At 45.3% G+C, this 26,362-nt stretch overlaps 1 protein-coding gene across 8 annotated transcripts in view; it reads left to right on the forward strand.

The window, feature by feature from the left end:
- Nucleotides 1-26,362, forward strand: part of EML1 (EMAP like 1) — a 194,997-nt gene that overhangs the window by 118,653 nt on the left and 49,982 nt on the right. For all 8 annotated transcript variants that reach the window (XM_069559740.1, XM_069559743.1, XM_069559744.1 and 5 more), the window contains exons 3-4: nucleotides 8,621-8,756; nucleotides 22,694-22,828. In XM_069559740.1, coding sequence (XP_069415841.1) covers nucleotides 8,621-8,756; nucleotides 22,694-22,828 — 271 coding nt within the window. The remainder of the gene's footprint in view (nucleotides 1-8,620; nucleotides 8,757-22,693; nucleotides 22,829-26,362) is intronic.

The raw sequence follows: 26,362 nt of genomic DNA on the forward strand, positions 1-26,362 counted from the left end.
TCGTCTGAAAATGACTCAGTATAGCTGTTCTTGTGTCTTGCCGTTCTCATCCTCCAGGCTGGTGCCTGTTCAGATTGGACACTGGGAAATACGCTTTTCTTCAAAACTTTTCTTTATGGTAGTGACATTTTTTCCTTGAGTGGCTAATCATGTTTACATATGAAGACATGAAAGAAATCTCCTGCGATGTTCTGTGCAAAGTAGGTATTTAGCAAACATACTGGTGTAGTTGTGATGCTGTTCAAGAAGTCAGTGGTGACACAGGCCGAGCACAGTGTCGACAGGGATGTAGCAGTGATTGGATCTTGTCAAAGTGGGACTCTTTGCAACCTCTTGTCACTCCAGCAGTGACCACCATTTCTTCTCCTTCCTTCTTTCCCCCTCCTCTACACACACATGCACCCTAAAAAACATAAGTCGCTTAGTCATGTCTGACTCTTTATGACCCTTTGGACTGTAGCCCATCAGGGACCTCTGTCCATGAAATTCTCCTGGCCAGAGTACCAGAGTGGGATGCCATTTCCTTCTCCAGGGGATCTTTCCGACCCAGGGATCAAACCCAGTCTCCTGCGTTGCAGGCAGATTCTTTGCCATCTGAGCCACCAGGGAAGCCCCTTTCCTCTCCATAGCCGCTGTTTTTCTTTTATGATTTCTCATTACAGCTTTAACAATTCTGTTTGCTTTTGATGCTACCCTATTATAGTTTAATGTGTGAGGTTTATTATGCCCTCTGAGAAGGCCTGCTGCATGCAGTTGATGTTCTTTTTATGGGCTTTTAAAAATCCCATCTCCTTTTGGGGGAGAAGAACAGTACTCAATTATTATGAGACTGAATTTTGAAATTATGACTCAAGGAAAAATTAAAAACAGTGACTCAGAGGGGATCTCCTTGGCAGTCTAGTGGTTGAAATGCTGCCCTTCCACTGCAGGGGGTGTAAGTTCAATCCCTGGTCAGGGAACTAGGGATCCCACATGCCTTGTGTCGCAGCCAAAAAAAGAGTCCGAAAGGGCCACACAGGTCCTTTTTTTGGAAGCAGGATCTTTGTTCTTGAAATTTAGGCTCCTTTGTGGAGCCTGTGGGTGATGGGGTGGATGGGACTAGATGCATGAAGGTGGCACAAAGCAGGGGCCGTGGCGGCCCCAGGGGCACCCAGCCTGGCTTGTAAGCATGTGGGAGGCAGGTCTTGGCTTAGATGCTGGAGAGGAGCAGGGGGCCAGCCATCGTCCATCAGCCCCGCCACGTCCTTTACCCTCCTCCAGCCAGCTCTCTGCCTCCAGGGGTGGGGCTGTACGGACCATACCTTTTAGCCTCTCGCTCTCGGCTCCAGTGAGGTTTGAGCAGCAATATCCCCAGTGGGGTCTGCATGGAGGGAGAGTGAGGTCAGAGGCTGTACCCCTGACTCCTTCCAGCCGGGTCCCCAGTTGGGCTGTGGCCCCGCCCCCTGGTTGTAGCTGCTTCTCCCCCAGCACCATCTCTGCTCTTAGGGTCCAGTTACCTGCCAGCCTGTGGCCCCATGGGCACGTGATGGGGCTGGGGCTCGGTGTGGAGTCCAGCCCACTTCCCAAGCACAGAGAGCGGGATCTAGGTGGCGCCCCCTCCCAGCACGAATGTCTCACCCTCTCTGCTGCTGCTAAGTCACTTCAGTCACGTCCAACTCTATGCAACCCCACAGACAGCAGCCCACCAGGCTCCCCCGTCCCTGGGATTCTCCAGGCAAGAACACTGGAGTAGGTTGCCATTTCCTTCTCCAATGCATGAAAGTGAAAACTGAAAGAGAAGTTGCTCAGTCGTGTCCGACTCTTCGCAACCCCATGGACTACAGCCTACCCAGACTCCTCCGTCCATGGGATTCACCCTCTCTAACCGGGTGTAAATGAGACTAGCCCGCTTGAAACAGCAGCCCGTAATCAAGCACTGAATTACGAGAGAGAGACTGGTGTGCATAGAGCCGAGGCCACCAGGGAAGGCCAGGCTGGCGAGGAGAGGCCCTGCCCAGCCGGAGGTTGGCACAGACCAGTGATGCTCAGAGTGCGGTCCCCAGAGCAGCGGCAACAGCAGCAGCCTGGAGACTGGTTAGAAATGCAGGGTCACAGGCCCCACCGCAGGCCTTGAATGGGGCCCAGCGAGCTGCATTTTCACTCCATGGGATTCTGCTTCACAGAAACAAGCTAGGTGGTGGGAGTGAGGTGGGTTTGCGTGTTGTGGGTAGAGGGAGGGGCCCCAGATAGTGGCGAGCCTGGGCACCTGGTGGGAGAAAGAAGGTGGGGTAGGGACAGCGAGAAGAGAACAGACTGTGTGATTTCAGTGCCTTTAGACCAAGAGGTTTTCACACCGTGTTTTATGTCCCTGGATATGTTCCAGGGTCTCCTAGTTTATAGTCTGTGGGAACTTGAATAGAATTTGTATTTTACTGTTGTGTGAAAATTGTGTAAATCTTAGTTATGTTGAATCAGTTCATGGTAATTTTCATGTCACCTGCTGATGTTCAGTGGCTCAGTCATGTCAGACTCTCTATGACCCCATGGACCGCACGCAGCACGCCAGGCTTCCCTGAGCTTCACCATCTCCTGGAGTTTGCGCAAACTCATGTTCATTGAGTCAGCGATGCCATCCAACCATTTCATCCTCAGTCGCCCCCTTCTCCTCCTGCCCTCAGTCTTTCCCAGCACTGGGGTCTTTTCCAGTGAGTCAGCTCTTCACATCAAGTGGAGTTTCAGCTTCAGTCCTTCCAATGAATATTCAGGGTGGATTTCCTTTAGGCTTGAGTGGTTTGATCTCCCTGCTGTCCAAGGGGCTCTCAAGAGTCTTCTCCAGCACCACAGTTTGGAGACATCAGCTCTTCAGTGCTCAGCCTTCTTTATGGTCCAGTTCACACATCACGCCTACTAAACCCTTCTACTTTTCTGTGTATTCATCCTATTGATTTTTGAGAATTTGATACTGAAACCCCAGCTAAGAATTTTGACATATCTACTTAAAAAAATAATTGTAATATATAGCAGAGCTGTGGGCTTCCCTAATAGCGCAGTTGGCAAAGAATTCGCCTGCAATGCACGAGACCCCAGTTCGATTCCTGGGTTGAGAAGATCCCCTGGAGAAGGGAAAGGCTACCCACTCCAGTTTTCTGGCCTGGAGAATTCCATGGACTGTATAGTCCGTGCGGTCGCAAAGAGTTGAACACAAGTGAGCGACTTTCACATTCATAATGAAACTGTATGTAACTTTGTTCTGTATCCCAAGTCTCCTGTAAATGTATGGTCATACTTTCATAATTTAAAAAAGAAAGAGAGAAAAAAAAATCTGGTGAAGAGTGAGCGCTGATCCCTGAGATTATAAAAGAGTAAAATGATGGAGAGCGACCCGGAGGCGCATGGGCCTGGGGGTCAGGGGACAGTGTCCTCTCCTCCCTCCTCCAGGCCTGTGTGTGCAGTGGAGCCGGACCACACGTGTCATCCCCACTGGATGAGATAACACGTTTTAAGTTGTTGCTACTCTGTCTGATGTCCAGCACTCGGAGCGCCCATCAGGGTTTCAGCTTTTGCATTTTGGTTGGTTCTGATGACCTGTCACGTGGTGCAGCGGGCTGTGAGGAGCCGTTAGAGACCATCCGTGAGGGATGTTAGGATTAGGACAAGGGTTTTTAAAGGAGATTTGCCGGGACAGAGCTGCCGAATGCAGTCGGAGACCAGCCCTCGGCTTTAGGGGTTGCGCTGGGGGAGCCTCTGCGGAGAGATGGTGACAGCGGAATCAAAGTCAGACGCCCAGCAGGCTGCTACGTGTGCTGTGGTCACTCCCTCGGGCCTCTGTAGCGAATGGCTACAAACAGAAATGGATTCCCTGACAGTTCTGGAGACCGGATGTCTGCAGTGAGTAGCGCTGTGCTGACCTCAGGTGCTGGCAGAGTTGCTCCTCCTGGAACCTCCGAGGGGGAGCCTGGTCCATGCGTGGCTCCTGCCTTCCGTGGCTGCTGCCGTCCTCGGCTAGAGGGTGCGTCACTCCAGTCTCTGCCTCCGTCTCACGCAGCGAGCCCCTTCCTTATGCACCTTCACATCAGCTTCTTTGTTTTCCCCCTGACTGATCTTATTGAACGATAGCTGATTTACAGTGTTGTCTAAATCTCTGCTGTGCAGCAGAGTGATTCAGTTCTTTATGTATGCTTTCTTTTTCATATCTAGATATTTTTGTCATTATGGCTTGTCACAGGATATTGAATAGAGTCTCCTGTGCTACGCAGTAGGACTTTGCTGCTTATCCATTCTATACCTAATGGTTCGCATCTGCTCACCCCAAGCTCCCATTGCATCCCTCTCCCCACCCTTTGGCAACCACAAGGCTGTTCTCAATGTCTGTAGGCCTGTCTCTGTTTTGAAGATAAGCTCGTTTGTCTCATGTTCTAGATTCCTCATCTAAGTGGCATCACATGACACTTGTCTTTCTCTGTCTGACTTACTTCACTTAGTATGAGCATCTCCAGGTCCGTCCACGGTGCTGCAGACGGCATGACTTCAGTCTTCTTTATGGCTGAGTAATACTCCATTGAATGGACATATATACACACGGGCTTCTTACAAGGACATGAGTCATTGGATTTAGGGCCCACCCAAATCCAGTGTGACCTCACCTTAACCAATTATACTGGGGTTTCCCAGGCGGCACGAGCGGTAAAGAATCTGTGTGTAGTGCAGGAGATGTGGGTTCGATCCCTGGGTCGGGAAGATCCCCTGGAATAGGAAATGCCAACCCGCTCCAGTATTCTTGCCGGAGAATCCCATGGACAGAGGAGCCTGGCGGGCTACAGTCCAGGAGGTCACAAAAGAATCAGAAAGAACTGAGAGATAAGCAGCAGCAGCAGCAGGGCCTCAAAGATCCTATTTCCTAATAAGGTCACATCCTGAGGTTCTGGGTGAACGTGAATCTCAGGGAAGACACCACCACCACAGTAGTACATATATTGTTTAAAAAGACCAACAGAATGGAGACTGAAATGGTAGGTGAAGTAGAGAGAGGAGATGGAGATGAGGCATGGATGGGGTTTCTTCTGGAGAAGGTTCTGTCCTGGCAGAGAGTGGACATCAGCATGGGAGCCGACTGTGTGTGTGAGGGAAGGTTTAGCATCTCTGTTCTGGAGCTGTGGTGTTTTCCTTGAGGAATATTCGCTCCAAGCACTGGGCTAGGGCCCCTGGCTGGAGCAGGTACTCAGAGAATGAGGGGAGAGAGAGAGCTTGGAGGGGGTGGAGAAGGGTGTCCTGCTGTGGCCGGAGGGGTCTGACTATGCTCTTTAAGTGCTCTTTCACAATTAAAAAAAAAAAAGGGGGGTGGGTGGGGAGCCGGCCCTCAGCTTTTGGGACTGAAAAGTTTCAGTGTATTGAAATTTTGGCATTCTAGGCAGTTTTGTCATTGGTAGTATTTTTAAGGGCTACTCCGAGGCAGATTTAACTTGGGGATGAACAAAATAAATTCTGCTAGTACCTTAAAGTAAACTTTTAATTTTAGAACAGTTTCAGATTTACAGAAAAGTTGCAAACAGACCAGAGTTCCTGTATCCCCTGCACTCAGTTTCACCTATTGTTAATATTTTACGTTAGGATGTTTGTCACAACTGATGGAACGGTACTGATACATTTTTATCAATCAAGGGCATGCCGCACCCAGATTTCCTTAGTTTATCCCTTGTGTCCTGATTTGGTCTGGAGATCCCATCTGGGATTATATTTAGTCATAGCGCCTTCTTAGGCTCCCCTGGGCTGACAGTTTCTCAGATTTTCCTCGCTCTTGTTTAGCCTTGACAGTTGTGCAGAGTACTGTCCTTCAGTTTGGGTTTCTTTCATGCCTTTTCCCCCGTTAGACTCGGGGCGGGTTTAGGGAGAAGGACCGCAGAGACACAGCGGTGCTCTCATCGCATCTGCCAGGGGCGCAGCCCGTCTGCGTGACCTGCCGCTGTTGGCGTTCACCTCGATTGCCTGGCTGAGATGCGATTCTCAGCGTTCTCCTCCTTGTCACACCTCCGCACTGCATGGCTTAGGAGGAAGCCAGTGTGCACAGGCCGCACTTAAGGGGCAGAGAATATGCCCCACTCCCTGAAGGACAAAGTATCCACATAAATTATTTGGAACTATTCTGCCCGGGGGTGTGTCCTCCTCGTGTGTTTATTCCATCATGTGTTTGTATCAGTGTGAACCTGTGGATATTTATCTGATAGTTTGGGGTATAACCCAGTACTGCATTGTTTATTCTGTGGCGCGGAGTGTTCCAACTTTGGCTCTTCCCATTGGTTCCTGTGTCCCTTTGCCACGCCCCCGCGCCCCCCACCCCCCCATCAGTGTGGGTTTTGTGAGCACTTCCTTACTTTCTGGTACAATAAGATGCTCCAGGCTCATACGGGATATTCCCTGTCCCAGCCCTAGTTTCGGGCTTTCCCCCAAGGGTCCCTGATTCCTTTTGTTGTAGAGTGGGATCAGAAACCAAGGCGTGGGCCCTGGGTCTCTCAGCAGGCAAGGCTAGGAAACAGATGTCTGTGCAGGCTTACCTGTTATCAGGGACCTGTGTGTCTCTGTCTTTGTTAAGCTAGACGTGAGTTCACACTGCTGCCTCCTCCTCCGCGCCATCCCTCCTGGTTCATTCTAGCCCTCCCGCTTGCTGGTCTGTCGTCTTCCTCTCCAACAGCCAGAAGCTGGTTCCCGCCATCCTCTGGGGCAGCTACCAGTTGTCCAGTTCTCGTGTTCACACATTGTGGTTTCAGAACTGTTAACCATGGCCCCCTGGGAAACAAGTTTGCTAGCTGTTCTTAGAATACAGTACTTACGTGCAGCTCCTTTTGTAGTCTTCCAGTCTCTACTCATTTCCAAAATCCCTCTGTTGGCCCCTTTCCTCTCCACCCGCTTCCGTGAGGTTGTGCTGCGTGTTTCTAACGCGGTTGGGTAGATTCTTTTGTCACAAGCTGCATTCCATCATGGGGTTCCCCCATCTCCTAATTGAACGTTACTTGCACATATTAGGGCTGACTCTTAATAAAATAATAAAAGGATCTGTGGGTTTTGACAGCTGTGTAGTGTCATACGTCCACCATTACAATATCATACAGAAGAGCCTTGCCACCCCGAAGAACCTCTGTGCTTCACCTTGTCATAGCATCTCCAGTCTCTGGCAACCTCTGATCCGCTTTCTGTCCCTATAGTTTAACTTTTTATAAAGTGTATAGCCTCTCAGACTGGCTCCTTTAACTTGGCAATTTGGATTTAAGATTCATCCACGGTTGCGTGGATTGGTTCATTCCTGTTCTCACTGAATCCGGTTCCGTTGCCTGCATTGACCACAGTTTGTTTACCCCTCACCCACTGAAGGGCTTCTTGTTGCTTCCAGTTTTGACAGCTTTATGGCATCAGCGACTCAATGGACATGAGTTTGAGCAAACTCCAGGAGATAGTGAAGGACAGGGAAGCCTGGCATGCTGCAGTCCATGGGATCGCAAAGAGTTGAATACAATTTATCAATTGAACAGCAACAAATATTAAAGGCAGGTTTTGTATAGGCATAAGTTTTCAAATCAGTTGGGTAAATGCTTAGTGTCCAGAACAATTATTGAATCCTATGGTAAAATTTGGGGCTTCCCAGGTGGCTCAATGGCAAAGAATCCACCTGGCGATACAGGAGACATGGGTTTGATCCCTGGATCAGGAAGATCCCCTGGAGAAGGAAGTGGCAAACCCAGTCCAGTATTCTTGCCTGGGAAGTCTCACGGACAGAGGAGCCAGGTGGGCTGCAGCCCATGGGGTGGCAAAAGAGTCAGACACGACTTAGCAACTAAGCAACAACCGCAGTGGTAAAGTTTATAAGCCTTAGCTTGGTGAGAAACTGCCAGACTGTCTTCCCAAGTGGGCTGCCCCGTTTTGCATCCCCACCCGCTCTGAAGAAGAGCTCCCATTGCTCTGCCTCCTGGCCAGCAGTTGATACATTGTCTGTGTCCTGGACTTCGGCCCTCCTGATAGGTGGAATAGACATATCTCATTATTGTCTTCATTTGCATTTCCCTAATGACAAAAGATGTTGAGCATCTTTTCATATGCTTATTTGCCATCTGTATATATTCTTTGGTGAGGTGTCTGTTCAGATCTTTTGCCCATTTTTTTTAATTGGGCTATTCATTTTCTTTCTGTTGAATTTTAAGAGTTCTTTTCCTATTCTGTATACAATATCATCAGATATGTGACTTGCAAATATTTTCCCTAGGAATTGTCTTTTCATTCTCTTAATGATGTCTTTCATAGAGCAAAAACTTTTTTTTTTTTCATTTTAATGAGGCCTAAGCTGTTAATTTTTCTTCTCTCATGGATGTGCTTTTGGTGTTATATCTAAAAACTCATCAGCAAACTCAAAGTCACAGAGACTTTTCTCCTGTGTTTTCATCTAGAAGTTTTGCAGTTTTACAGGTTACACGTAGGTCCCTCCTGAGTGGTCCCTTCTGAGTGGCTGGGTTTGTTTTTTCAGAGTTGTCTTTGTACCTTTATCGACTCTGCTAGCATTTTGAAACGGATGCCCTTTCTCTTTCTACATTACCTTAAGTCCCATAAAGTTCCCTTGAAAAGGGAAAGGTTCTAATTGCCTTTTCTGCTTGTCTTCCAGCAAGACCACTGGTGCAGACCTTGCCTTTAAGAACCACCGTCAACAACGGCACTGTGGTACCAAAGAAACCCAGTGGCTCCCTGCCAGCACCCCCGGGGGCCAGGAGAGAAACCGCTGTGCCTGCCACAGCCAAAAGGTAGGCAAGAGGCGCCTTTGATGAAAGCTGTGGCAACTCAGATGCTGAAATAAGCATTAGTCTTTTGTATGACACTTGAATATTTCTCCTTTGAGTTAAAGCTTGTGAAAGCACAATATTTGGTGTGTTGCCAAAACAGAAACCATGTTGATTTATTATTCTGCCTTTTTTTTTAAGATATAATCACAGAGTCTGAAATCTCATTCACTAAAGCCACAGTGTACCATTTTGTGTTATTGCTTAAACTACACTTTTAATTTAAAAAAAAGTGGGAGTATAACCTATATAAAAAATGAATATGCTGTTTGCAGGTGCAAGGGCTTGGAATATAGCAAAATTCAGATTGCTGTACTGAGCTTAAATTTTTGTCGGTAAAATTTGGACGGCAGTTAACAGTGGAGTCTCAGCTGTTGATGTTTGTCAGATAGCGCATAGGTCGCTCTTAACTTTTTTACAGTTTCACAATTGTTGTATTAAAAATGTAGATTTTATATTGCCAGTCTACTTTTCCAAATTTTTATGCCCTAAAAAACAAAACACCTGTTGGTCATATGGCACAGAAAGTCTTAAAGAAATTCTTGTGCAATGCTACCTCATGAGCTTGTTCTGAGAACTTGTAGCGTTCATTAGAATGCTGCCTGCTTCATGGGTGCTGGGGATTCCGAGTGAGTGTGCTCTGCCATGCACTGGGGTACCCCGTGGGTCGATGAGAGTAGATTTGAGGCCGCGTTGTGACTCAGAATGAAAATGTAGCAGTCCCTTCTTATCTTTTAGATACACAGTGCTTCTACAGAGACTCTTCATTGAGCAAATTTGCACGGTGCTTCATCAGATAGAGCTCTGTGTACTTATTGTTTGTGAATTCTGAGAAAATTGATTTTGCAGGGCTTTTTAAAAAGAAATTCTTGGCCTCCTTTCATCCCTTTTTATTACTTACTTGAATCATTTATTTACAATCAACATGAAATGACCTTCCGGATCCTAACCGGCAGCAACAGATATAGACTGTGTTTTATTCATCTAGATGTTGTAAGGCTGACCATTCTTTTTTTTTAAGTTTCAGGTTGCCATCTGTTACCATTTCTTCTTCTTTTTTTTTTTTTTCATTGTGGAAAACAACAACAACAACAAAAAGCTCATCACATTAAATTTACCACCTTAGCTATTTTTAGTGTTCAGTTCAGTAGTGTCAAGGATATTCTCGTTGTTTCACTGCAGATCTCCAGAACTTTTTCATGTTGCCAAACTGAAACTGTACCTCTTAAAGAGTAAGTCCTCCCCAGAACCCTTGGTGATCATGCTTTTCCTTTCTGTTTCTATGATTTTGACAACATCCGATGTTCCGTATGAGTGGGATCACACAGTATCCATCCTTTTGTGGCTGACTTATTTCACTTAACATAATATCCTCAAAGTTCATTCACATTGCAGCTTGTGACAGGATTTCCTTCTTTTTTAAGGCTGCATAACATTCTGTTGTGCATATATATACCGCCTTTTCTTCATCCATTCATGTTGGTGGACATTTGGGTTGCTTCCACCTCTTGGCTGTTGGGATAATGCTGCAGTGAATGTAGGTATACAGATATCTCTTTGAGATCCTGCTTTGAAATTTTGGGGGTATATACCCCAAAGTGGATTGTTAACTCATTTGGTGTTAGGTTGGTACAAAAGTAATTGCAGTTTTGCATTGCTGAACTTGGCCGTTTGATATGGAAATACATTCTTAAATAAATGTGGTTGTGTTGTATATTATTTTAATGAGCATTTCTTGCTTTATGTTTTTTGCTAATGACTTAGTTCTTGATGTTTATTTTATTTTAGACTAGGGAAATCATATTAGATAAAAAGCAAATTCCAGCCGTTTTCTTATTCGAGTTCAAAATGGGTCACAAAGTAGTGGAGACAACTCACAACATCAACACTGCATTTGGCCCGGGAACTGCTAACAAATGTACGGTGCAGTGGTGGTTCAAGAAGTTTCACAAAGGAGACGAGAGCCTTGAAGATGAAGGGTACAGTGACTGGCCGTCAGAAGCTGACAATAACCAGCTGGGAGGATCGTCTAGGCTGATCCTTTTAAAACTACATGAGAAGTTGCCCAAGAACTCAAAGTCGACCATTCCCCAGTCATTTGGCAAATTGGAAAGGTGAAAAAGCTCTATAAGTGAGTGCCTCACGAGCTGTCCAAAAGTCAAAAAAATCATCATTTTGAAATGTTGTCTTGTCTTCTCCACAGCAGTGGACCATTTCTCAGATTGTGGCATGCAATGAAAAGTAGATTTTATATAACGGGCAATGACCAACTCGGTGGCTGAACCGAGAAGAAACTCCAAACACTTCCCAAAACCAGACCTGCACCAACACAACGTCACAGTCACTGTTTGGTGGTCTGCTGCCCGTCTGATCCACTACAACGTTCTGAGTCCTGGTGAAACCATTGCATCTGAGAACTATGCTCAGCAAATCCGTGAGATGCACCGAAAACTGCCGTGGCTGCTGCGGGCATCGGTCCAAAGAATGGGCCCAGTTCTTTCCCACGACAATGCCCAACCGCACATTACACAACCAGTGCCTCAGAAGTTGAACAAAATGGTCTACAAAGTTTTGCCTCACCTGCCGTATTCACCTGACCTCTCACCACCTGACTACCAGTTCTTCAAGCATTTCAACAACTTTTTGCAGGGAAAACACCTCCACAACCAGCAGGAGGCAGAAAATGCTTTCCAAGAGTTCCTCAAATCCCAAAGCATGGATTTTTACACGGCAGGAATAAACAAACTTATTTCTCATTGGCAAAAATGCGTTGATTGCACTGGTTCCTATTTTGTTTAATAAAGACGTGATTGAGCCTAGTTGTAATGATATAAAATTCATAGTCTGAGACTGCAATTGTTTGCACCAACTTAATAATTCAGTTTTTAACTTTTTGGGAAACGTCATAATGTTGTCCTTAATGATTGCACCATTTTACATTTGAGGAGCTTGGCGGTCTACAATCCACTGGGGTCACAAATGTCTGACATGATTTAGCAACTAAAACGATGACAACATCTCTCTTTATTCCAGTACCGGGCTGTGTTGATTACTGTTACTTTGTAGTATGTTTTGAAATCAGGAAATGTGGGTCCTCCAGTTTTGTTCTCCTTTTTCAAGATTCTTTTGGCTATTTGGATCCCTTGGGATTTCGTATGAATTTTAGAATTTTTTTCTACAGACAATGCCATTGGTGTTTTGACAGGGATTACATTGAATCTATAAATCATTTGGGGTAGTATGGACATTTTGACTTCCCTGGTGGCTCAGACGGTAAAGCGTCTGTCTACAATGTGGGAGACCTGGGTTTGAGCCCTGGGTTGGGAAGATCCCCTGGAGAAGGAAATGGCAGTCCACTCCAATACTATTGCCTGGAAAATCCCATGGACAGAGGAGCCTGGTAGGCTACAGTCTATAGGGTCGCAAAGAGTCGGACATGACTGAGTGACTTCACCATCACCCATGGACATTTTAACATATTAAGTCTTCTAATCTCACAGAGGATGACTTACCATTTCTTTGTATCTTCTTCGATTTTTTTCAGCGATGTTTAATAGTTTTCTGTCTATAAGTATTTCAACTTCTTGGTTAAGTTTATTCCCAAGTACTTTGTCCTTTTTGATGCTATCATAAATGGGGTTGTTAATTTCCTTTTTAGATTGGTCATTGTTAGTGGATAGAAATGGAAGTGATTTTTGTGTTTTGTTTTTTGTATTCAGTAACTTTAGTGAAGTTGTTTATCAGTTGTAACAGTTTTTTGTGGAATCTTTAGGGTTTTCTACATGTAAAACCATGTCATCTGCAAACAGAGATAATTTCACTTTCTTTTCTCCAACTTTGGATGCCTTTTACTTCTTCTTCATGTCTAATTGCTCTGGCTTGAACTTCCAGTACTGTGTTCAGTAGTAGTGGCGAGAGGGAGTGTCCTTGCCTTATTCCTGGCGTTAGAGGAAACACCTTCAGTCTTTCACCGTTGAGTACGACACTCACTGTGGCTTCTCGTTTCCACTTGTTGACTTTTGCTGTGTTGAGGTAGTTTTCTTCTCTTCCTGTTTGGCTGAGTGTTTTTATTATGAAGGGTGTTCAGTTTTGTCAAGTGCTTTTTCTGCATCAGTTGAGATGATGGTGTGATTTTTGTCTCCTTCTGTTAATGGGGTGTATTGTATTAGTTTTCTTATATTGAATGGTCCTTGCATTCCAGGTGGAATACCCACCTGCTCATGGTGTGTAATCCTTTGAATGTGCTGATAAATTCAGTTTGGTAGTTGTTGCTCGCTTGCTCATTCGGGTCTTACTCTTTCCACCCCCTGAACTGCAACACGCCAGGATTCCCTGTCCTTTGCTGTCTCTTGGAGTTTGCTCAAACTCGTGTCCGTTGCACTGGTAATACCATCCCACCATCTCATTTTCTGCCGCCTTCCTCTCCTGCTTTCAGTCTTTCCCAGCATCAGGGTCTTTTCCAATGAGTCAGCTCTTCACATCAGAAAAAAGTATTGGCCAAGGTATTAGAGCTTCAGCTTCAGCATCAGTCCTTCTAATGAATATTCAGGGTTGATTTCCTTTAGGATTGACTAGTTTGATCTCCTTGCCGTCCAAGGGACTCTCAAGAGTCTTCTCCAGCACCACGGTTTGAAGGCATTGCTTATTTATAGTAATCTCATAATCCTTTTCATTTCTGTGACATCAGTTGTAATATTCTCTTTTGTTTCTAAGTTTAGTTATTTCAGTCTTCTCTTTTTTTTCTAGTTTAATGGAGGAGTTAGCACTTTTATTGGTCTTTCAAAAAATCAACTCTTGGTTCCTTGATTTTTTTCTATTGTTTTTCTTTTCTCTATTTTGTTTCTCTCTGCTACAATCTTTATTTTTACTTTCCCTCTGCTAACTTTTGGTTTTATTTATTGTTGTTTTTTCCTACTTCTTTGAGAAGTAGAAATAAAGTTAATTTGTTGATTTGAGATCTTTCTGTGTTTTCATAGCTATAAATTTCTCTGTTAGTACTGCTCTCTGCATCCCAGCGTTTTGGAATCTTTTTTGTTTGTTTTCATTTGTCTCCAGATATTTTGTAAATTCTCTTGTAATTTCTTCTTTAACCCATTGGCTGTTTAAGAGTGGGTTGTTTAATTTTAAGGTTGACTTTTTAAGGTAGCTAATAGTTAATGAAAAATGAGCTTCTTTGTCTTTATTCTTGAAAATTCACTTTTATAATTGATATCTCTTTATGTATTTGAAGTTTAAGTAAGATAAAAAAATTTTTTGGAGCAAAACATGATAAAAGTAAAATCTGAAATGCAGATAGAATTTCTAGCTTTCAGTTCATTTCCTGAGAGCTTATGTCAAGTATTCCTGCACTTTGTTTTTGTAGAAGCCTCCACGTTTGATCCAGAGTAACTAGTGCTCTGCTGCAGAATCTAATTGATTTGTTTTTGTTCAGTCACTCAGTCATGTCCAACTCTTTGCAACCCCATGGACTGCAGCACATCAGGCTTCTATGTCTTCCACTATCTTCCGGAATTTGCTCAAACTCATGTCCATTGAGTCAGTAATACCACCCCACCATCTCATCCTCTGTCATCCCCTTCTTCTCTTGCCCTTAATCTTTCCCAGCATCAGGGTATTTTTCAGTGAGTTGGCTCTTCGCATCAGCTGGCCAAAGTATTAGAGCTTCAGCTTCAGGATCAGTCCTTCCAATAAATATTCAGAGTTTATTTCCTTTAGGATTGACTGGTGCGATCCCCTTGCAGTCCAAGGGATGCTCAAGAGTCTTCTCCAGCATCACAGTTTGAAAGCATCAGTTCTTTGCTCACTTTCTCTATGATCCACCTCTCACATCCATACATGACTACTAGAAAAGCCGTAGCTTTGACTGTGGTCAAAGTCAGCAAAGTGATGTCTCTCCTTTTTAATATGCTGTCTACGTTTCCACGGAGACAAAGAGCCACAGTGTAGTTCCAGCCCCTCTTTAAATCAGTGATGATGGCAGAAATCATTTTTGACAATAGTATAATAAAAGCCTACAAAGCACCAAGCTTTTAATGCCATTATCACTAATCCTCAAAACAGCCTTCCAAGGGACATATTAATATCCCTGTTTTGCCAATGGGTAAACTGAGGCTCAGAGAAGTGAAGTAACTTGTCTGGGATCAAGTGAGTGGAGAGAACATGGGCTCAAACCCAGGTCTGTCTGGCGCCAGAGCTCACGCTCTTTTCACTGTGATGGGCTGGTTCTTGCAAAGATTTCCAGGTCAGCGCTTGCATCTCCTTGTAAAAAAAAGTGCTCCGTATAATTATTCTTTGGAAACCATCCCTCTTGTGTGCCCTTGTGTGGATGATGCTCGTTAGAAACGGTGATGTTCTGAGAAGCCCCAGGAGTGCTGACAGGAGCAGCAGGCAGGGGTGAGGGTGGCTGAGCAGAGATGCCGGCAGCTTGATCTCTGAGAGACAGACCTGCCCATGGATAAGGGGCTGCAGGCCCTGAACCCCCAGGTCAGGACCCAGGCCTGTGCTGTGAGAGAGGCCTGGGTCCTCTGCTCGTCCAGGTATGAAGGCGCTCAGGGACAGAGCTCGTCCTCAGCAATATTGTCTTGGAAGGAAGGAAGGAAGGGAGGATAATTAGTAACCATCATATTTGATACGGGCTGCCCCAGTGGCTCAGCGGGTAAAGAATCTACCAGCAATGCAGGAGACACAGGAGACTCGGGTTCGATTCCTGGATCGGGAAGATCCCCTGGAGAAGGAAATGGCTACTTGCTCCAGTATTCTTACCTGGGAAATCCCATGGACAGAGGAGCCTGATGGGCTACTGTCCAAAGGATCACTGAGCCACAACTGAGCAACTAAGCATGCATGCTTTATATATGTGTGCGTATTAGCACTTTGGAAAGATTTTTTTTTTAATCAGCCAGTTTTAAGTCTGTATTGAACTTGTTACAACATTGCTTGTGTTGCTTGTGTCCTGGCTTTTTGGCCATGAGACATGTGGGATCTTAGTTCCCAGACCGGGGACTGAACCTGCACTCCTGCGCTGGAAGGTGAAGTCTTAACCACTGGACCACTGGGAAATCCCTGTATATCAGCATTTAGACAATGACCTTCCTCCTACAAATATTCTTAGTCCTCTGTAGACTTTTCAATTTACAAAATGATCAGTCATAGTCATTTGATAAGCTGTTAGCAGTCAACTAGAAATACGCAGTTTTCTAGATTGTCTGAGACTCTTGGTTTTCAGCATAGGGTGTAGTGATTCAGTTATTTTGTTTCTTTGCCTTATATGGGCTTCCGCGGATGTGAATTCTCATCCATCTGGAAGTTGGAAATCCAAACAGTGGCGTGTTAACAGTTACTCTGTGATAAAGTTCCTATAGATCTCTCCTGAGGCGAGAGAGTTTTGAAAACAGAAGCAAGCTGGGCATTCTGACTGTTAGGAGTAAAACAACCTCCAAGCCATTTAAAATATATGTACAATTGTGTTAGAATTTTTCTGTAATCAGAGTTCTAAATTAAAGGAACTGGGGCATCTGTAGCGTCTGGATGGGTATATGTTTGTTTTCTTTTTTCGGGTTTTTTCAGCCTAGTACCGAAGAACAAAATCCCCTTTGGAAATTGTCCAGCACCCAGGGGTTGTGCTTTGTGTTGCCAATTAAGACTTCGATTGGGGGCTTGATTTGGAATCCTTGGGAAAAGCTTTGTTTCCATTAGTCAAAGAAGAAAAGGCAGAGAATCTGGGAAGACGTTGTAGGTCATACCTTGCTCAGTGGGGATGCTGAAGCTGACAATAGAATAACATTCCCACTGGCTCAAAACGGAGACAATCACTCATTCTTTCCACCCCTAAGTAGAGCTTTACAATAGGGCAGAGCTGTGAGAAGAGAGATCAAAAGAACAAAACTGGCGCAAAAAGAGAGCATTATTTTTAAAATGCTCTGCTCCAATTGGAAGATAGTATGGTAAATATCCATGGTTTCCAAACAAACAGCTGACAGTCCTTTGGAAAAATAGCTGCACTCATTAGCAATACAGTGTTTGTGAAAGCCCCGAAGTCAGCGCCAGGTGCCTAAGGATTTAAATCTGCTTCGGGTTGTTGTTTCGTTTTTCTAATATATTTATCGTTGAGATCCACTGAGATGTATATGTTAAATTCATATTCTGAGTCTGATCTCTGCAACAAGATTAGAGATGGGAGTATTTTGCTGTTAAACAGAGGAAGATGAATTGGCACCTACCCTCTTATCAGAAAGGATGCGGTTCCCCACTCTGGGCTCAGGTTGTGAAATGTTAGTCGCCCAGTCTTGTCTGACTCTTTGAGACCCTATGGACTGTAGCCCTCTGGCTTCCTCTGTCCATGGAATTTTACAGACAAGAATACTGGAACGGGTAGCCATTCCCTTCTCCAGGGGATCTTCCCAACCCAGGGATCAAACTCAGGTCTCCTGCATTGCAGGTGGATCCTTTACCATCTGAGCCTCCAGGGAAGCCCCCTAGGCTCAGATAGTTGACTTCATGTGATAGAAAAGAAAAAAAAAAACTTATTTTCATGTGTCAAATTATCTAAGACCACCAGCCTTCTTAGAAAATACCTTTTTGTTGTTGTTACAATTTTGTTGTTGTTACAATTAAGCCTTGCTTAATTATTGAAATGTGTGACCTCAGTCTGTCGCAGTTACCTCACCCTTGCAGGACAAAAGCCAGGTTAGTTCTGGTCCCTGTTGACTCGCCAGTGCTCAGCACAGCTCCCAGTATAAGCTGATTCCAAGTGTTTGTCGAGCGTGTGCTCAGTCGTGTCCAGCTCTCTGTGACCCCATGGACTGAAGCCCACCAGGCTCCTCTGTCAGAGGGATTCTCCAGACAAGAGTACTGGAGTGGTTGCCATTTCCTGCCTGCAATTGTCAAGTAGATAATTCTTCTAATCTAGTGTTAATCACTCCAGCTGTCATGACAGATGACCTCATTAGAAAATCTCTGGTCACGCGTACAAGCTTCCCCTTAAGATTCGTATTTTTTTTCTCAATTGTAAAAGTTTGGGGTCTTTTCCCCAAGATTTTGGAAAGCCAATTCTTGGTTCCAGATCACATAATGAAAGAAAGACAGCAGTCATGGTAGCTTATTACACTCAGAGTTACTTACTGTCTAACCTTGAGAAAAAAGATGGCCACTTTCCTCCGCTCTCCATTTGCAGAGATTCAGTTTTACATCTGAAATTTAGTTTAAGTCAGCAAAAGCCATTGAATGCAACTGCAGTGTAGTGTGAAGCACGATTACGTTTTCAGAACTTAGAAAGTGTGGAGTTTGGGAGTGGGGGTCGAGAGCAGGAGGGAAAAGAAGAAATGATGGTATTATTAGTGCATTTCTACACCAGACATACTTGCCTTAAGCACTAAAAAATGTGTGATTATACATTGTCTCCCAAGCTAGAACTTCTACCACTTTGAAAATAAAGAGCGTGGTTTTTCCCTTGCTGTCCTGAGGGAACAGAACTTCTTTGGTTACTCCCCGCTGGTGATTGCAGGAGGCTCCTCACAGAATGTATACAGTATTAACTCCTTCTGACCGCCCTTGTTCCTGCAAGCGTCTTGTCTTCAAGCTCTGTTTTCTGTCCTTGGCTTTGAATCCTAGTAAGTCCTCTTTAATTCATAAGAGCCCTTGGCTCTCAAAAGGAAATTTCTTGTTCTTGAGTATACAACAATAGTAGATTAAAAAAAAAAAAAAGATTAACATGTTAATGCAAACGTGCAAATAACACATATCTTGAAAGGGTTGTGATGGATTATACCCAAGTCCATATATGCAGACCGAAATGTTCTTCCTGTTTCAATGCGCAGCGTATTCTGTAATTTATTGGCGTTTACCGAAATAATTTTCCATGCTTTTATCGCCACGCTCATGCTTGTTCTGCTTTGTTTCCATGCCTCTCATACACAGATTAAACAGGCCTGTGAGCCTTCTCAATGCCTACACACTGAACAGACCAACGGCCAGGTGAGGGGCACTTAGATTTCCAATGTAGCCCTCGCTCATGCTGCTTGCTAGTTTCACCTGCCTTCTAGTGTGGCAGGGTCTTACCTGATGCCTGCCATTGCTCAAGTCTCAAATCACGTGGCTGTTATTACTTACTGACCTTTGGTGGATTTTTTTAAACTTGTTATTTTATATTGTAATACAGCCAGTGAACGGTGTTGTAGTAGTTTCGAGTGGACAGCAAAGGAACTCAGCCATACGTATGCATGCATCTACTCCCTGCCAACCTTTATTGGATTTTTAGACACTCAGCACCCCTGTTCAACAGGTCCTCAAAACTCATGTGTTCAGTGTTTTATAATGTGCAGCTGGTCTCTGTTTATTTTTGGCCTCGCCATGTGGCTTATAGGCTCTTAATTCTCTGCACAGAGATTGAACCCAGGCCGTTGGCAGTGAAAACTCGGGGCCCTAACTGCTGGATCATCAGAGAGTTGCCTAGGTGTTGTTAACTAAGAGATTCAGTAGAGAGCTAGGGGTCAAGTGACCTCAGCCGTTTGACTTTATACCCTGAAGCTATCCCCCCATCTGTTGTTGCTGTTGTTCACCAGCTCGGTCACACCTGACTCTTTGCACCTCCAAGAACTACAGCACACCAGGCTTCCCTGTCCTTCTCTGGCTCCCAGAGTCTGCTCAAACTCATATTCATTGAGTCAATGATGCCATCCAACCATCTCATCCTCTGTTGCCCTCTTCTCTTCCTGCCCTCAGTCTTTCCCAGCATCAGGGTCTTTCCAGTAAGTCAGCTCTTAGCATCAGATGGCCAAAGTATTGGAGCTTCAACTTCAGCATCAGTCCTTCCGATGAATATTCAGGTTTGATTTCCTTTAGGATTGACTCATCTGATCTCTTTGTAGTCCGAGGGATTCTCAAGAGTCTTCTCCAACGCCACAGTTCAAAGCATCAATTCTTCGGCATTCACCCTTCCTTATGGTCCAGCTCTCACGTCCATACATGACAACTGAAAAAACCATAGCTTTGACTATACGGATGTTTGGCGGCAAAGCGATGTCTCTGCTTTTTAATATGCTGTCTAGGTGTGTCGTAGCTTTTCTTCCAAGGAGCAAGCATCTTTTAATTTCATGGCTGCAGTCACTGTCTGCAGTGATCTTGGAGCCCAGGAAAATAAAGTCTGTAGAATAGGAGTGATGACACAGTCACTGGGGGTTTGAGGTTTAAATTCAGTGATGCGTATGAAATGCAAAACTCTTCATAGATGTGAACTGTTGCTGCCCACGGTTTCATCATTGATCTCCCCTCTTAACTCTTCCAGGAGCTAGGTTGAGTACTAATTATTAGCAAATCGGCTAACATTTGCTATCATTGATTAACAGTCACGGTGTTTCAGCTCTTTAAGGGTGCTTTATACAAGCTTTCAAATAGCCATGAACTTGCCCTGAACTCCCACAAGGACGCCACAGAGGTGACGCTGGAGGCTGCCAGCTGCCAAGGCGCGGTGCCTGAGAGCCTCATGTCAGATGCTCAGCAGAGAACACTCTCGAGACGTGAACTGAGCTTGGGGTTTATCGTCACTGGAAGATCTTGAACTTTAGCACAAAGCCTTCTGTAATTTTTAGACTTCAATCCTAAATTTCAGAAGCGTAATGCTCTCCCAAGAGCTGTAATTTCCTTGTCCTCAAGTTGAATGTTCTAAAAATTCACATTTTGCTCTAAGGCACAGCCGTGTGGATCCCAGCCGTGAGGATCCCAGCCGTGAGATCCCGGTGCTGTCAATTCAGAGTTCCCTCGGTGACCGAAGAGCCTACGCGGAAAGTGTCTTCCAGTCTTTGGATTATGCTCATCTCATTTATGTCGCTCACTCAGAGAACGAGATTTTTTTAAAAAAACCAATACACCCTTCGGTTTTTAAAAAAACATGCTAAGAGCTTCTTTACTGACTGGTTGGACATGACAGAGAAAGAAGGACTGAAATTGGCTGGAAGGAGGGCAGAGATGAGAAGGAAAAGGGAATGAAGGGAAGACAGCAGGGGCATCCCGTGTGCAAAGCTCTTGCACGTCCTGTGCTATTTCCCTGTGAGAAAGGAGGGCACGTCCAGCCCAGCGGCAGCAGCCTCGCTGTCTCGGGCTCCTGGACTCCTGCCTCCTCCTGATGGAACTTCGGTCCCGTGCACCCTCTCCTGACTGCGTGCTCACCGGAGCCTCTGAGGCTCCACCATCGAGCTCCCCTCCTCTACCCGCAGCCCCAGCTCCTTAGCATCCTCCCTGGGTTCTTGCTTCTCTGGTATCTCCAGGTTTCTCTGCCTCCTGAGATTCCCAAGGCAGTTCTTCAGCCCACCTCATCCACCTCGTTTCTCTTTCCCAGGAGGCAAAGGTTCTCATTTTCATCCCCTCTCCTCCCCGGCATGCAGATCCCCTCTGCGTCCGTGGTTCAGTAACCCGCGCTGACAGTGGCGTCCTGAACCCCCTCCTGGGCTGCAGACTTAGGTTCTCGCCCACCACACCTTGACTGTCTACATCCACACCAGACCCCCCCACAAGCAGTCCTGCCAGGGAGCAGCACCTCCATTCACCCTTCTCCTTTTTTCTCATGGAGCAGGTGCTAAATGATGGCATCTCCCTGTGACCCTTTGTCCGTGTGACACTCCCATGTATTGTTTCATTTATTTCATCCTTTCATGTAATAAACATTTATCAAGCTTCTCTACTAGACTCTGCAAAGAATACAAGAATGATAAATGAGATGAGACCTCAGGAAACACATGACCTAATGATGAAGATTAAAAAAAAACTTTACAAGTTGTCTGTAGCACACAACCAGGCTCCAAGAGCAGACCATCAAGCTACAGCCCCGGCCCTGGCTAACTGGCCCCTCACCCCTGTGGGTTCCTGTGCAGGGGGTGTCCCTCTTCCCAGGACAGGCTCCTGCCTATTACATAACTGCAGCATATCCAAGGCACTGATTTTCTCTCTCCCAGAAATTCACAGTCTTCAGGAAGTCTTCCCTAGACATCCCGCAGCAGTCTTCCAACTACTCTAGGCCCTCTGGTTACACAGAAGGAAGTAAGCACTTGCGTGGGACCCCCTCTAAACGAGGCAATCCCACAGAGAGTGGATTGTGTTTGTTCCGCGTGTGCCTTTAGACCAGAGTTCTTCAGTAGCAGCACTGCTGACCTTTGGGTCTGGACCATCTTTGTCATAGTGCTCTCCTGGGCTTTAGAAGGGTATTTGGGGCTTCCCAGGTGGCACTAGAGGTAACCCACCTGCCAATGCAAGGGACATGCGTTCAATCCCTGGGTCGGGAAGATCCGCTGGAGGAGGGCACGGCAACTCTCTCTAAGTGGATTAGTATTCTTGCCTGGAGAATCCCATAGACAGAGGAGCCTGGCAGGCTGCAGTCCACGGGGTCTCAGAGTCAGACACGACTAAAGTGACTTAGCTATAGCAGTGGCTGCTGGTACACCCATTAGATCCCTGGCGTTCACCCATTAGATGGAGCAGCTCTCCCTGCTCCCCCAGCTGTGACAAGCCAAAGTGTCCCTGGGGGGCAGAGTCACCCCTGGTTGAGCACCACTGGTCTAGACTGAAGCCTACATAAGGGCGGGGTCACCTCCCACCAAGGCCGTCGTATTCATGGGTACCATGGATATTCATGGTGCTAATACTCATGGTATTATTGGAGTTGGCACTTTCAACTTCCCCAGTGACCTGGAACTTCACTGTTACAAAGGCAACGAGTAGAAGCATAGATCTCAAGTGACATTCTGAAAAAATTTTTGATCTCTGTAGTAAGGAATTTAGAACCAGGCTATCTTTTAAATATCCACATGGAAATAGGATGTTCTGTGTATATGTTTCTGTATTCAGCAGCAGGACAAAACCACTCCGGGAAGGATTTCTCTGTCTCCTCACTGTCATTTCCTTCGCACTTTCAGTACCATCAAGAGGACCAGCTCTTCCGAACGGGTGTCTCCTGGCGGTCGAAGGGAAAGCTATGGGGATTCCAAAGGAAACCGGAACCGCACGGGATCCACCAGCAGTTCTTCGAGTGGCAAAAAGAACAGTGAAAGGTAAGGGGCATCTTCCCGCAGGTTCCTGCCCTTCTGATGTCGTGTGAGCTCCCTTCCCCAGCAGCGCATCCGAAGGCCCCTGGCGTGCATATAAGCGAGGAGCCCTCGTGGCGCCTGCGCCTTCTCCGGGCTCACTGTGGGCTCGGCTGATAGCTCCTGGTCACAGCTCACCCCCGTTACCAGCCAGGTGGAAAACTGTGACTTCGACTCCCTATGCATGCAGAAGGCCTTCTTGAGAACTTGCTTAGTACCAGCTCCATGGAATTTGGGAAGCTTCTGAGTTGATAAAGTGTGGGACACTTTATATTTCTAATACTCTCAGCTGCCTTGTTTTTTCCTTTTTTTTGGCTGCACTGGGTCTTCATTGCTGTGCACGGGCTTTCTCTAGTTGTGGAACACAGTCTCTAGGGCACAAGGGCTCAGCCGTCGCAGCATGCAGGCTTAGCTACCTAGTGGCATTAAACTTGTGTCCCCTGCATTGAACCAGGGATCGAACCCATGTCCCCTGCATTGGAAAGTAGATTCTTACCCACTGGACCACCAGGAAAGTCCCTCTCAGCTGCCATTTTAAAGTTAACTTCAGTGGCTTAAGTTTGTCAACAGTATTTTCTAAATACTGGGTAAAAAGTTGTAATCTCATGATTTGTCAGAAATTATTTTAATATCGAGCTAACACCAGGAATAGGAACCACTTTCTTTCTGGTTTCATCAGTCTTTTTCTTTGAGGTTGTTTTATAATGGATTATGATAACTCCCTGTTAAATTAATAGTAACATTTTATTAGTGAGAGCTAATTTGGGGCATTTTAACAGCTTGTTTTACGTCTAAGAATATATTGTGTATATGAGGACAGTTTCTCTGTAAATATCTACTCAACATACTTTATTCTCTCTTTTTAAACATCGGGCTTTAAATTTTATTCTCTGTTGAGCAAAGCTTAGGAAGGAATTTCAGCTTCACAGGCTAACCATGTTTTGTTGTCTTTTTTCCAAATGTTCATGTAAGGAGAGGGCTTAGTCATAAAGTGGTGGACTCCAACCCACAGGCTGTAAAAGTTCCAGGTTTGTAAGTCCACTCTGATTCAGTCTTGTAAAAGAGGCTTAAGCTCTCTTTTGGTTTTATTCCTAAAAGATACGCTTTGTATACAGAGATCGCAAGCACCTCTCACGTCTCTCGCAGGTCAAATCCACAGCCAGTTAACAATCTCAAAACCACTGACATGGGGCTGTTGTCTAGTTTAGACTATTAGGACTTCTTATCAGAAGCTTATGCTAATTGGGTGATAATACCTTGGAAATAAGGCCAAGTGGTTACAACAGCAGCAGAGCATGGGTACATGGGAGATGCAGGGTGGCCTTTAGGCTTCTCTGAATTTAGGGTAAGCCTGGAAGTTGACCTGAGATGTCGAGATCTAGGCAGTTCTTAAAAACTTGGCTCCTTCTCTGCACATCTGATTTGTATTAAGAATTTCCAGAAAGAGTCTGCATTGTGCAAACTCCAGATCTGTTGTATCTTTTAAGTTCTATGTCTTTGCTCAGTGTGCTGGGTAAATATTTCCATGAAAGATATTTACAAAGGGTGTTTGTTGTGTGTGTTTTTTTTTTTAATGCCAGGAAATTTTGATTTGGAAATGAAGGACTGGGAAAATTTACTAATCATTTTCTAAAAATAATTCAGGCAACTGAACATGGCCATTTAAACATAAGTTCTTTGTCTTGTTAGATCCCAAGAATAGTTGAGACCCATGTAGTGCTGGACTCTTGAAAGTCACTTGGACTGCAAAGGAGATCCAACCAGTGAATCGTAAAGGAAATCAACCCTAAATATTCACTGGAAGGACTGATGTTCAAGCTGAAGCTCCAATACACTGGCCAGCTGATTCAAAGGGCCGACTCATTGGAAAAGACCCTGATGCTGGGAAAGATTGAGGGCAGGAGGAGAAGGGGACAGCAGAGGATGAGATGGTTAGAGAGCCTCACTGGCTGAATGGACATGAATCTGAGCAAACTCTGGGAGACAGTGAAGGACAGGTGTGCTATAAAAGAGTCAGACACAACTTAGCAACTCAACAACAGCAACACCATGTGTAGTGCTGAACTGGTTGAGTTGCACCTAAGGAGTTTCAGAGAGAAAGTTCCTGCCTTCTGTGGGTCATTGCTGGTACTGGCAGACGCCTTTAGGGACCCATGGAAATGATGGTAGCGGTAACTCAGAAGGAAGAAGCAGCTAGAAGCAATAGAGGTGAAGGTCAAGCCGGTGCATCCGTCACTGCCTGCCCACTTCCCTTCATCCTTCCGTTCCATTCCCCATCAAGAGCCCCTCTCTTGAGTTGCCTGCAGCTTGTACCAAACCAGAGCTGGAGTCTAATGGATCAATGCCCAGTCTCCAGGGCTTAAAGCAGCCAAAGAAAGGGATGGAAAGGTGCAATTCCACTTTTAAACGTTATGGTCCTCAGTAGTCTAAGACAGCACGACCTCTTCCACATCACACACAAATATTTGTCCACAGTCTTACCTTTTAACCCATTGTCCATGTGAGGTTACTATACATAGCAAGATGTAATGGAAAGGACACAGGTTCTGGAGTAGAAGAAAGATGTGGGTTTATAAACAAACTTGGCCACTTCACTTCTCTGAGCCTCAGCTTTTCCCCCTCTGTGAATGAAGGATTTTATATCTTAATGCCCTTGAATCTTGTCAGAGAGCTAACTGGTAAGAAAACACCCAGCATAGCACTTGGCACTCAGTAATGGCAGCTGTTATAAATCAAGACCTGTTAGGAGAAAATATAGTTCATGAGGCTTTCCAAAATTCTGACCTTGAGTTTCCTCAATTGTAAGATGAAGGTGGTGGATGACGTCTGAAGTCGTTAGCCTTTATTCGGTCTAACACATACTAACTTAGATCCACTGGACACTCTTATGAGTACAACCTGGATTTTGGCAGATTCTAATTGGCTGGGGAGACACAAAGTATTATACAGTCGCCCCAGGGTGTCCAAGGGCTGTTGGTTCCGGGACCCCACCCCCACTCCCATCCCAGACTCCGTGGATGCTCAAGTCCTCCAGCTGGTGGCTCTGCATCCACAGATTCAGCCGACCACGGACTCTCATGCTTGTGTTCGATTCCTTGGATGCAGATACAGAGGACTGACCATATATTCTCACGGTTGTTAATGTCCCATCAGAACGAACTGGTGTTCAGGCACTGAGACCCCCAGGAAAGCTTGTCAGAACACGAGTGAGTGAGGGTGAACTTGCAGCTGTGACTTCGGGTCTGTCCTGACTCATTGAAGAAGCAAGTCATTCACACCAGGCAGTGCTTGGACTTGTATCAGCCCCAAACCTTTTGCTGTAAAGCTCACAACTACTACACACCATATGCAACGCTGCCTTAGCACATCTGGCACTTTCGCGAAAATGCGAAAGAGGCCCCTTTCCGCGTTTTTGTGTCTCTGTAATAACAATCACAACAAATATAAAGCCATTTCCTATCAATCGTATAGATCTTACTGTCAAACATAAAGTAATAGTGT

The sequence above is a fragment of the Ovis canadensis genome, chromosome 18, assembly GCF_042477335.2.
Source record: "Ovis canadensis isolate MfBH-ARS-UI-01 breed Bighorn chromosome 18, ARS-UI_OviCan_v2, whole genome shotgun sequence".
Lineage (NCBI taxonomy): Eukaryota > Metazoa > Chordata > Mammalia > Artiodactyla > Bovidae > Ovis > Ovis canadensis.